Source organism: Bolinopsis microptera, chromosome 8 (assembly GCF_026151205.1).
Source record: "Bolinopsis microptera isolate Bmic1 chromosome 8, MBARI_Bmic_1.0, whole genome shotgun sequence".
Classification (NCBI taxonomy): domain Eukaryota; kingdom Metazoa; phylum Ctenophora; class Tentaculata; order Lobata; family Bolinopsidae; genus Bolinopsis; species Bolinopsis microptera.
Window position 1 is genome coordinate 4,514,804 of NC_087079.1, and position 12,676 is coordinate 4,527,479.

At 37.4% G+C, this 12,676-nt stretch overlaps 4 protein-coding genes across 5 annotated transcripts in view; 1 reads left to right on the forward strand and 3 right to left on the reverse strand.

Moving 5' to 3' along the window:
- Positions 1–1,605, forward strand: part of LOC134819138 (glycerol uptake facilitator protein-like 6) — a 22,301-nt gene extending 20,696 nt beyond the window's left edge. The window contains exon 7 of the mRNA XM_063828912.1: positions 915–1,605. Within this exon, the coding sequence (XP_063684982.1) occupies positions 915–958 (44 nt within the window). The 3' untranslated portion in view covers positions 959–1,605. The remainder of the gene's footprint in view (positions 1–914) is intronic.
- LOC134819137 (vacuolar protein sorting-associated protein 26B-like) lies at positions 100–9,099 on the reverse strand. Its single transcript, XM_063828911.1, has 8 exons — positions 8,869–9,099; positions 8,400–8,619; positions 6,527–6,683; positions 4,436–4,600; positions 4,125–4,231; positions 3,889–3,957; positions 3,572–3,714; positions 100–954 (listed from the first exon to the last, which is right to left on the reverse strand). The coding sequence occupies exons 1-8, from the start codon at positions 8,872–8,874 to the stop codon at positions 859–861; spliced, it is 963 nt and encodes a 320-aa protein (XP_063684981.1). The 5' UTR covers positions 8,875–9,099; the 3' UTR covers positions 100–858.
- A 32-nt stretch (positions 9,100–9,131) lies between these two features.
- LOC134819136 (uncharacterized) lies at positions 9,132–12,485 on the reverse strand. 2 transcript variants are annotated; one of them, XR_010160728.1, is made up of 2 exons: positions 10,515–12,485; positions 9,132–10,131 (listed from the first exon to the last, which is right to left on the reverse strand). XR_010160728.1 is itself a non-coding variant. In XM_063828910.1 (1 exon), the coding sequence occupies exon 1, from the start codon at positions 12,421–12,423 to the stop codon at positions 10,606–10,608; it is 1,818 nt and encodes a 605-aa protein (XP_063684980.1). In that variant the 5' UTR covers positions 12,424–12,485; the 3' UTR covers positions 10,192–10,605. The 2 variants fall into 2 exon arrangements, 1 of the variants encoding a protein (XP_063684980.1); XM_063828910.1 differs by lacking the exon at positions 9,132–10,131 and having other exon boundaries at positions 10,192–12,485.
- On the reverse strand, positions 9,340–10,125 carry LOC134819139 (endonuclease V-like). The gene has a single exon (XM_063828913.1). It carries the CDS (start codon positions 10,123–10,125, stop codon positions 9,340–9,342), a length of 786 nt encoding a protein of 261 aa, XP_063684983.1.
- Positions 12,486–12,676: the final 191 nt, after the last annotated feature.

Consider the following 12,676-nt stretch of genomic DNA (forward strand, 5'->3'; position numbering starts at 1 on the left):
TTCCAGGTTCACTCTTTCACTCGATATTGTTCTAATTTACCCAGTACTGCCTACCAAATATGTGGCAGACAGAAAAATTCACAAAATAAAATGCTCCAATTATAAATCAAAACACAACAAAATTCATTGTTCATACTACAGAGGGCAATCAAAAAACAAATCTTAAGAAAATCAACCGGTCACAGAAATAATTAGTCCTGCTAAATATCTGTAACACCAGATATTATAATATGTTTCCTTCACAAACTTTACATTTTATTTTTAACCCGATCTAGAAAGTACTTAAATTTAAACGCAAAAAGCAGTTGACTGTGCGAAAAGTGTCATTATTTGTTAAGAAAACTGGAACCTTTAGGTAAATTTACATTTACAGATGCATTGTTGTAATATCAAAGATTTTTAGTAGAAGTGGACTTCATGATTGATGAGGAATGAAAACAGTACAACAAACGTTTCGTGACAAAAATGATAGAAAAAAATAAAACTTTGTTCAAGAAAAACTCAAAGAAAATTGGAAACGTGGAATCTTAACCTCAGTATACAAACAACGCTACCAAACCTTTCAACAAATTTTTCAATTCAAAAGCGCAATTCAAATCTAACCCGACAATTACTAGAACTAGTGTGTTACCATAGTTACACTACTAGTTACCATAGCTACTAGCTTAGTAAATAAAAGATCATGCTTAAAAACTTCAATTTAACTCCAAATTGCTCGAAGGTCATTTGAACATGTCACCACTTCTTCAACAACAACAACTACAGTTCAATTTGTTAAAACGTTCGCCGCGTCCCGTATTGTCCTGCCCGAACATTCAGGTAAGCTATGTGACGTTACAGTAGGAGTAAGAAGGAAAGTTAGCTGACTTGGTTCTGTTGTATGCTTTCTAAAGCCACTACGCCCCTGTTTTCAGGTTTCAGAGACAACGGTGATTTTCTCCACAGCGTGATTTCCTGAGGGTGAGGAAGAGGTTAAGGATAGTTCCGGAACGTTTATGGATTGTGGGCAGAAGATAATGCAAATATTTATTTTGATTAACTTTTTCATGTTATTGAATATACCCATTTTGTAACTGTAAACATAAAATTAGGGGTCGTTCACATATATTACGTAATTAGGGGGGTTCCCAAATCATTATGCTAGTGTAATATTGTATTGGTAAAACTGATAACGGAGCGGGGGTACAAATTATTAAAAAAATTAATAACGTATTATATGTAAACGCCCCTTAGTACGTTATTTCTAGTTAAATTTTCATAATATACGCCCGCTCAGATTGGTGAGCTTGCACTAAAGAATCTGACAAAGAGCTCTACGTTCTTCAATCATTTCGCTACAATTTTTTTCCACCTTTGCATTTATTGTGCGATGACTCGATTTAATGATGTTTTCACTTTTGTCTTCAACTATCGATTAGAAGAGTTGTGTACATGGACACACCATTGCGGCCAACTGATTACTGTAACTTGCACTCCCCACACGACCACAGACCTCAATTTAGGGTGATATCTTGATCAGTCCTCAATTATCTCAACTAACAAGCTATAGATCTTGAAAATTGAGACATTTGTGCGGAGATTAAGAAAATCTAAGGGCTTTTATAAACTATTCACTTGCATGGGGGGGGGGGGGGGGGGGGCACTTGCATGCTTACTTACACTCCCCCTTAAAATATCAGTTAAAATGTTGCTGACAATCAACACTGAACCGCAGCAACCTAATGTTAATGATTATAACTTATTATTTTGCGGTGTATGTTTTTGTCTGTGAAACAATGGTACAGATATATGTGTGATCATGCAAAGTGTTTGTTTTAAGGCCGGGACCCCGATATCTTCAGTGGGTAGATTAAAACAAAGATTGACATTTGTTTCTAAACATGATTTAACCATTTGAGGATGGTGCATTAGGCTACAGTTTGAGTTTGAAAGCCAGAGATCAGAAACACTTTATTGGGCCGCAAAATCTAAACGGAAGGACTGGCCCCCAAATCAAAGGCAAAATTAACATATTTTGTCAATTTTCATGGTTGACCCACCTCCCGTATTGGAGTGCAACGATTTATCTTCATTGTTTATGATGTTAATTTCACTTCTATTTAACGAAACTTTCCAATCAAGCTCACATTATTTATTATCAGAATATATTTACTGGACAAACCATTTTCCCCTTTCCGAAACCCGGACATTTCGCACAATTATTTTTTGCTGTTTTCTTCCGCGGGCTCAATCAGTCTCCACTCTCCAGCACTTAACACCAACGTACGTATCGACATAATTTTTAACCGTGATTCCCAACCGCGGCCGCCCGACATGGCATAGGGTCAAAATGCTTCCCACATCACATATACAGCTCTTGATGATGATTAATCACTCTACACTAAACTGTCACGTGTCTTTTTTAACACTTCCTCTAGGTGGCTCTGAATGACTATTGGAAACCCTAACCTTCTAATCTGATCCCAACCCTAACCCAATCCCTAACTGAAGCATATGCTCAATGCTGAAACCCTAACCCTAACGAGAAATTAGACCAACTTCCTTATATGGTCATATATCGTGATCGATACAGTTTGTCGCCGATATCTCGCTAGGGGAGCATTTTAAACCTATGTCATGTGGGGTGATTCGGAATCAGCGTTCGAAAATACATCGAATCAGGTAGATTTCAACTGTCAGGGGCACTTCAAAAATCTCGAAGATCGACTGTAGAGGGATTTAGCACGCCCGTACAGCTCTACCGTTTTCTGATGAAAGTGCTTGAAAACCACTCAAAATTTCGAGATTTTTAAGTACTTTTGTCACTTTTTTGACCAATTTCGCCATCTTAGAGTTAAGGGTGGCAAAAGGAGGTTTCTGGGGACCGGTGATTGGTTCTGATTGTTTTCAGATCAGGGACACTGATTGACCCAAAAAATAAAATTGGATAACTAGATCAAATATTTCAGAAATGGCCTTTACGCACAGTTGTCAGAAAACAGTAGAACGTGTTGCTACCAGTAGAACGTGTTGCTTACAGTAGAACGTGTTGGGCATAACAAGTTTTAGCTGTTTTTATACCAATTCCAATTTGGTCAATTTATACCAATTGACCAAAATTTGGTAAATTAATAGGCATGGGGTTGCGAAAGAAACTAACAGGGGTATCTATGTATGATGTATCCCTCGACGCCAGTCCACAGTCGAATTCGTCTGGCTAGGTAGTACTTAGTAGGTATCATAGGTATCAGCTTGAACATCCTCTCAAAATACAAAATTTACGTCTGTCGCGTCTAGCGAGGTGCGCGCGTTTGAACATCATGTAGTCAGATCACGCGCCAGTCTATGCGCCAAAATAAATCAACCTTTTACGTTTAAATGTTTTAGCGCTCAACGTCTTATTCGATATCATACTGTGACTGATTGTCCCACGACCGGAACCTTGATCCTGAATCTACTTTAAAGTTGTGGTCAGTGGTGTTGAATTATATTAAAATCGCAACTGAATCAGCGGTCACATTAAATGTTCAATAACTTTCACAGCGGCACGTTAATCGATTACAAGAATTTTAAATCATGAACTTCCAGCTACCTGTTGTTTGAAATATCTTCGATCTTCTTCGTCCACTAGGACTAAATTGAGGTAATATCTGACAGAGAATTTCTTGTTTACATCTTTCATTGTTGGCGTGAGATCGTACGCAGACAAAAACAGTCGGATGGGTATCGATTCACCTGATTGGGGACATACCGTTATTTTCCCTTTACGTCGATCGTAATCTATCTAATACTCCGCCAAATACCACAAGATCCATCATTAAAATTATTTGCCTTAATTACTGCAAATAAATGATTAGAACTGATATCATTATATACTTTTTTATCTTATCTTATGATAAAACTCTTCACCTCTGACTGGGGCACCGTCCATGATCTCATATCTGTTTATCTGCTCATTTTCGTTATACGTGTTTGGACCTAGTTGTTAGTTTAAAAAAACGTATTAATAAGTGATCAGATATTATAGGTAATGCATCTTGGTTACTTATTGAAACAAGGAACAATTTCAAACAGTTGCAGTTTTATCTTAAAAACATGTTTTATCTTAAATATTTTTTAAAAAGTTAGCTGATCGCATCACACACCTGATCCCGTGGTTTCCCTTTTTATTATCGATAATTCCATGTGTTTTATCTTTATTCGCACCAAAATAAAGTAGATTTTACCGACGATCACATCGTTCAAATGATACCTGAAATTGTTACCACACTAAATAAATACCACAACAATTACTGTATGCTATGAAATAAGTTATACAAAATGTTGTACATCTCTCAGTGAACAATGATATCACTGCACAACGATTAGTGCACATTAGATAGTATCACTCGCTACATTCTAGAAGAAATGTTACAATAATGCACTAATTTTCTACTCAGTAATGTTTCCAACTTACTTGCTCCGATTGTATTCGAACTCTATATGCAAGCAATCCTCAATACCGACTTCCATTTTGAGGGAAGAGTTGGTTTCTGGGTAACTAGACAGTTGGTGTACCATCAGCTCCTTCTCATGTATAATGTCAACCAGACGTCGCGAGATTGTTACACGCAGAAAATACCTGGATTGTTTCTAGGTTACACGCAGAAAATACCTGGATTGTTTCTAAGTTACACGCAGAAAATACCTGAATTGTTTCTAGGTTACACGCAGAAAATACCTGGATTGTTTCTAAGTTACACGCAGAAAATACCTGGATTGTTTCTAAGTTACATGCAGAAAATACCTGGATTGTTTCTAGGTTACACGCAGAAAATACCTGGATTGTTTCTAGGTTACACGCAAAAAATACCTGGATTGTTTCTAGGTTACACTCAGAAATACCTGGATTGTTTCTAGGTTACACGCAGAAAATACCTGGATTGTTTCTAGGTTACACGCAGAAAATACCTGGATTGTTTCTAGGTTACACGCAGAAAATACCTGGATTGTTTCTGTATACTTTTCGCAATGAAACCTACTAATTCTCTATTAACATAATCAGGTGTTAGTTACTTTACTTCCACACAATATGGCAATATTTGTTTTCTCATATTCATTTATTCGCGACAAATAGGTCATTTTAGCCGCATTTTAGCTGCATTTCATTCCATTATTTTCATAATTCATAAATATTTAATATGATTTGATTGGTAATTGGCTGGATTGGTAATTTATTTGATTGGCAGTTAACCTTGATTAGTAATTAATTGTGGGGTATATTCTGATTTTGGGTGGGCCCTTGCTTGTACAGGAGTTGCATCTGCACTCGATATCTGTGTTTTGGTGACCCACAAGCCATTTGACTATATACATTTTAAGTATTTTGCATAGTAAACTAGCTTGCAGATCCAAACTTTCTCAGGTATATTTTGTAGTTTAATCCATTGTGTAATTTTTCGATTGATTTAAAAGATTTCAATTTTTTTATTAGGACCACTGCACGCAATAGTGCGACAGTTTCACTGCTAATTATTAATTAACGTCTGAACGATTAACCTCGTGGAGCATTGTGACAGTCATTAAGTTATATTACTTCAAATTGTTTATATAATAGTATAAACACGTAACAGTTATATTCAAGTTATATTTATAGAGTTTATAAACTCTAATATACTTCAGTTTATCGTGACCGTTGCGTTGGGAAACATTAAAGACGTATGAAAACTCTATTTCGTTATCTCACTTGCTTAAAACCAGAAAAGTGAAATCGGACACTACAAAGTCAGTTAGGCTAGAATTACACAAAAATGTTACATCACTCACTTCACTGTTAAAAAGCATCATCAAGCACCTTAACAAATGTATTGAATATTATCTTTAATGATAATCTCAGAATATGTGTCTGTCTGTGTGTGCGTGTGTAATTTACGCTAGTATATATATATACTTTATATATATAAAGTAAGTATTTATATGTTTATGTTATCGTGTAAACCAGCAAACTACTTAAAGTAGAGTGTTAGATAAGAGTAGATAAGAGCAGATAAGAGTAGATAAGAGCAGATAAGAGTAGATAGAGTAGATAAGAGTAGGATTTGAAAAGCCACTGATGTTATCTTCTTCTAATCCAAAGTAAAAATATGTAGATACATCCTTCAAATCATTTCCATCCTGTAGTACAGAGAGGAGATGTACTTTGAGGGTAATGAATGTTGCTTTGAGTAAAATCAGGGACAATGAAGTCCTTGGTGGTATCTATTTATATTTTCTACAGCCAAACATGGTCACAGAGGCAAATGGATGACGCAGTATGTTAATGTTGATAAGTTCGTAGAATAGGTTTGCTCAGGCTCTATCCGCAAAATAGTGGTCTGCGATCTAAAGCAATATCAATACATAAGAGACACTAAGAGATTGAGCTATAACTTTACTGAGACTACTTTAGGATATTGTTTATGTGGTACGAAATTTGGGGATTTTTCAAAAACATCCCCATATTTCAGAATGATGTGCAACATGAATATATATCTCCTAAGGTATAAAACATAAAAGGAGTAACAGTAACCTGAGTCTAACATTGCGCCCAGTGTAGGACTCGTACTGTTTCACCACTTTAAGGAACTCGAAAGGAAACGAACAGGACTCTGTTAAATCCCCCGGTCTGGCCAAGTCCTTGTCCAACTTCACGAACTCGTAGTGGTTACCCCGGTCGTAGTAGATCTCTGGGGAGATAACGTGTTATCTCATACTTCTCTTATCTCCCCTATCAGGAATTTAACTACGCATTTTAAGGCTGAAACAAGAACTTCAAGTAAGAAAATAAGAAACACTTGAAGCTTCACCAGCACTTGTAATTCCTACAAATGGTAACTACTTGGAACTGCGCCAAAGTACCGCGGTTTCTTGACCAATGACGTCAGCTGCAAACTACATTACCGATCACTAACCGATTAAATGTATAAGGGTGATCATAGTGACATGTCATGATTGGTGTTTACACCCTGTACACTGTAGTAATAGTCTACAATTATACTGTTATAGCTATTGGATATTGCTCTTCAATTCTATATTGTTCCATAAGTTCAGCTGTCGCTTTAAACTGTCATCGTGTAAATGGAAGTCTTAGCCCCTATTATATTTCCCTAACAATCCTAGGAACTCTATCTAGATTAGCTCTATGTTTACCTAACAATCCTAGGAACTCTATCTAGATTAGCTTTATGTTTACCTAACAATCCTAGGAACTCTATCTAGATTAGCTCTATGTTTACCTATCTGTCCTAGGAATTCTATCTAGATTAGCTCTATGTTTCCCTAACAATCCTAGGAACTCTATCTCGATTAGCTCTATATTTACCTAACAATCCTAGGAACTCTATCTAGATTAGTTCTATGTTTCCCTAACAATCCTAGGAACTATATCTAGATTAGTTCTATGTTTACCTAACAATCCTAGGAACTCTATCTAGATTAGCTCTATGTTTACCTAACAATCCTAGGAACTCTATCTAGATTAGCTCTATGTTTACCTATAATCTGTCCTAGGAACTCTATCTAGATTAGCTCTATGTTTACCTATCTGTCCTAGGAACTCTATCTAGATTAGCTCTATGTTTACCTATCTGTCCTAGGAACTCTATCTAGATTAGCTCTATGTTTACCTATAATCTGTCCTAGGAACTCTATCTAGATTAGCTCTATGTTTACCTATCTGTCCTAGGAACTCTATCTAGATTAGCTCTATGTTTACCTATCTGTCCTAGGAACTCTATCTAGATTAGCTCTATGTTTACCTATCTGTCCTAGGAACTCTATCTAGATTAGCTCTATGTTTACCTATCTGTCCTAGGAACTCTATCTTGATTAGCTCTATGTTTACCTATCTGTCCTAGGAATTCTATCTAGATTAGCTCTATGTTTCCCTAACAATCCTAGGAACTCTATCTCGATTAGCTCTATATTTACCTAACAATCCTAGGAACTCTATCTAGATTAGTTCTATGTTTACCTAACAATCCTAGGAACTATATCTAGATTAGTTCTATGTTTACCTAACAATCCTAGGAACTCTATCTAGATTAGCTCTATGTTTACCTAACAATCCTAGGAACTCTATCTAGATTAGCTCTATGTTTACCTATCTGTCCTAGGAACTCTATCTAGATTAGCTCTATGTTTACCTATCTGTCCTAGGAACTCTATCTAGATTAGCTCTATGTTTACCTATCTGTCCTAGGAACTCTATCTAGATTAGCTCTATGTTTACCTATCTGTCCTAGGAACTCTATCTAGATTAGCTCTATGTTTACCTATCTGTCCTAGGAACTCTATCTTGATTAGCTCTATGTTTACCTATCTGTCCTAGGAACTCTATCTAGATTAGCTCTGTATTTACCTATCTGTCCTAGTAACTCTATCTTGATTAGCTCTATGTTTACCTATCTGTCCTAGGAACTCTATCTTGATGCCCTGATGTTCCAGTTTCTTGCCCTCCTGTTTGAGTTTGATGGTTACTTTTCCCGAAACGTTATCTCCATCGTAGAAGAGATGTTGGTACTCCTTACCATCGTCCTCGATTAAAACTGGAACTTTAGTTCTTGTTTCCTCGTCTTCTAGAACTATTGAGACTGTCGCTGAGTTACCGTATCCCAACCAGCTCTGTGATGATTTTGCAATTTGTAATTTGTAATTTATACAGACGAATTGGTCGATGATATTTCACAGTTCTGTGTTTTAATATTCAGCAGTAGCCATTGCAATTAACACTTTTTTCTCGTGGCATATTACAGTGTATTATGTACCAAAGCTTAAGGCTTATACTGTTTCTGCTTTCACGTGGTAAGAGCCAACATGGTCATTTCAAATAGTCATAATTATAGATAACAAAATTCAAGGAATGTAACTTACCACCATTACTTGTGCGACTTCAGTATCTGCTAGGCCGATCTACCAAACTTCTGACATTGTCTAAATTATTATTATAGCATTTAGTGTTGTAGCCTATAATAAACAAGTAAAGTGTTTTAATAAGCAAAATAATTCTTATCTGGTGAAATAATTAGTTTTATCATCTGAATTTGTTTCCAATTTGTGTGATATAAATAATTTTTGTATGGTCAATGGGTGACATTTAACTTGGAAGTGCAAGAATTTACATTGTATATTCTATTGTAGTAAATGTGTATAAACATGACTTAATTACTCAAAAAATACAAAGTACAAAAATATAACAACTAACTAAACAACCAAAAAAAACGTAAAAAAACTAATTCAAAAGAGAAAAAAAATACAAAACTAAAACAATAGAAAAGAAACGCAAACAACAAGTTATGGCAACAAGATATATAATGACGACGTCATCAAACAACGCCTAAAACCTCAACCATTAACTTGCAACTGCCTCAGAACATCTCTAGACATGATATCCGCTAGCCTGACCGGCTCAGGAACCCTGTACCTGGAGCACTTCATCACAACATGACATGCAGTTTCCAGTGACACTCTGTGTCCCTGTGACACGTACACAGGTTTAGTTGAGCCAGCTGTTGTTCTAACAGCACACCCTATCACCACATTCTTCACATTCCTTATCTCGAATCTCTCCCCGGGGGAGTTAAGTTTGTCGATAGAACTCTTGTGGTCATCATCTCTGAGGCACCCCTCCATTTGGTACAAGTTTTTAGCGACCCCAATACATGGTATATCACACGTGACCCCCGTTTGGCATGCCAACCCAAACTCTTTCTTGTGCAACCGGCCGTTACCGTCCACTATCAGCACATCTGGGTAGAATCCCGGGAATTGGGTTTTCACTGTTTTGAGGATTTGGGCTATGTGGGGCGTTTCACGGAATGCGAGGTACCCCGGAATGTAGTCACATGTCATTTTTATCATTTCGTTGCGACTGAAAACTGTTTCTAGGGTATCCAAATCGAGGACGGCTAGAGAGATGCACGCGTTGATATTGTCGTTCTTGATGAAGGAGATGTCAATGCCACCTACATACTTGATATCACCATCGTATCTGTCTTTGAATTCCACTCTTTGTTTTAGAATTAACTGATAAGTATCAAAGTATAGTATCTTTATTGATCGTCGGAAGAGAAAGATGAGGGGTAGGAGGAAAATGACAAGAATTTGCCATCCTTCCCAATTATCTAGCATAGGATGCTGAAATACATTGTTTGTTATCTGTATATTGCTAACTATAAACCAGGTAAACTTCATACAGATCAAAATTTTGTCAGAGGGAAGTTATAAACTCAATATTTTTACATGGTCAGGTTTTAAAAGTTCGAAATTTAGCTGTCCTAGAATTACCCGACCCGGAATTCGATGCACAGCATGAATAAAGGACATATTACCAAGGGCAAATAGAAATTTGCGTTAATTAAATTGTATTTAGACTGGTCACTGGTATCTCTAGCAAATCATGGATTATATAAATTAAATATTAATAACATCAATGACAAAGCCTAATGCTGTAACTCTGTAATAAATTGTCAATTATATTAATACGAAATATCATCAATAGTCAACACTTGGTAACTTACGTCTGATCAAATTATAAACAGAGCCGTAATTCAGAATTTTCCAAGAATCATAAATTTCTCTGGACTTCCCACAAAACTGAAAACTGATATCCTAATCCTCCCCGTTATCTTCATCTAAATCTAATATCTGTATCCTACGGCCCTGGGCGGATAAAATAGCTCCTAAGCGTCTGTTCTCCGATATAAATATCTTCTGAGTATCCTGCGGCAATTCCGTTTTAACTATGTCATCCTCAAAACAAATACACACAGTCTGTGTATTGTTAGCTGAGTTGGTGACAAGTATAAAGTCCCGGTCATACCCGAATATTTTAGTTATTCTCTCGGTTATGGTGTGTCTGTTCTGGTTACTGAGCTGGAGACCTTCATCAGATATAGATATCATGGTTATTATATTAGTATCATTGACATACCTTAGGAGTTTTGAATCGCTGGATAGCGTGTACTGATCAGTAATATCAACAGAATGCACTGGGACGTTTAAATCGGGCAGACTAAGTTCAAAACATTTGAGGAGGGACTCAGTGAGAAGTATGTGGGATTGTACCAGAGAAAGTGATGGCTGAACCGTTAGATATGGTTTCTTATCTTTCAACAGAGTCAGTACAGTATCCAGTATTTTGTTGTTGTAGTACTCAGGTGGCACCAGAATGTTCTCCTCAGAAAAGTACTGCCAGACTGTGTCGATGTTGAAGTGGTAGGTGTCCGCACGAGTAGCGAATAAGTTCCCTGTCTTGAGGAACTTCACCACAAGGTTCAGTTCATCTTCAGATATCTTCACTGTGGTACTGTTGCCGTCACTCAGTGAGATGGTGGCTTTCAGCAACCATTTTAAAAATGAACTCAGTTTAGCTTTTGAATGGGAGATACATTGTAGCATTTCCTGAGCTTTGATCATGAGACCCGATAGTTTGTTGATGGAATCTTGCACTGCAATCTCTTTTAAACCCAGCTCTCCATACCTATCATACCAACGTGACATTCCGAGAAGGAACTGCAGATGTGTAGCCAGCGCATAACAACAACACATGAAGTTCTGAGTTATAAGTTTCTCAATCCCCTCATACGATTGCATTGTAGATTGCAATAATTTTGATATTTCCTTCTCTTTCAGGGTGTGCACGAGAAAGTTCTCGAGGTCCATGGACGCAGCCCCAGTAACCAACAGATGAAGGAACTGTTCAGATAAATTACTAGGATGCAGGGACATGTGAAACGCAAACAACTTTTTATTGAACTCAGACAAAACATCATCCCAACAATCTGTCATCGCTTTGAAAGTGGACAAAAGATACTCCGACAAGGTCACAACTTTGCTGTAAATCATAGTCACATCATTAATGTTAGTTGTGTGTCCAGCAAGTATCTCCGTGTTATACACGGTACATTTGGGAGAAGTCTCATCAGTAATAACACACAGGCTCTTCCCATCCTGCGTAATCCCAACAGACTCAACACCCGCAGCAGATACAACGCCCACGTGCATCATGCCCTGCGCGGCTAGTCTCACACACTGCTTCTGCTTATCACAAAGCAACATCACATTCAGATCTGTTTTACTCTCCAGCAGATCTCTGATGGACATTATGTCTGTTTTAACGTCTTCAAGAGCAGGCAGATAGGGTTCAACAGGTCGGAGAAAGTTAACGTTGGAGGTTACAGCTACAGAGGACCATGCCACCACACCGTCCTGCGTGGAGGAGGAATGGAGCAAAGCACCACCCTCTACACTGTACATATTAACAACATCTTTAAAGCTAACAGCCAGTACTTTACCGTCACCCCTCCAAACGAGACCCTGGACCAGTCCTTCAGTGTCCTCCTTCACTGTCCACACCACCTGCCAAGACATGCACGTGCGGACCACAGAGAACTCGCCGTTATCGTACGAGAGAGCCAGGAGATCCATGGTTGGGGACCATGCTGCGTGTTCTATCGGGTTCGCTGAGGTCCGATCTACTTGAAATGTCATGACCTGCTCAGGAGAAACATTAAATACATGTAAATTTTGTGGAATTTTAGAAAGAAACATACTTAAATAAAAAGGAAATTGATGTAAATCGTAAATTAAGAGTACGATATGGAATTTTTTGGAAAGCAAAACGTTCATAAGTTATTTTATTGGGATTTTGCTTCCCAACTTGAGTATAATCCAATTTATG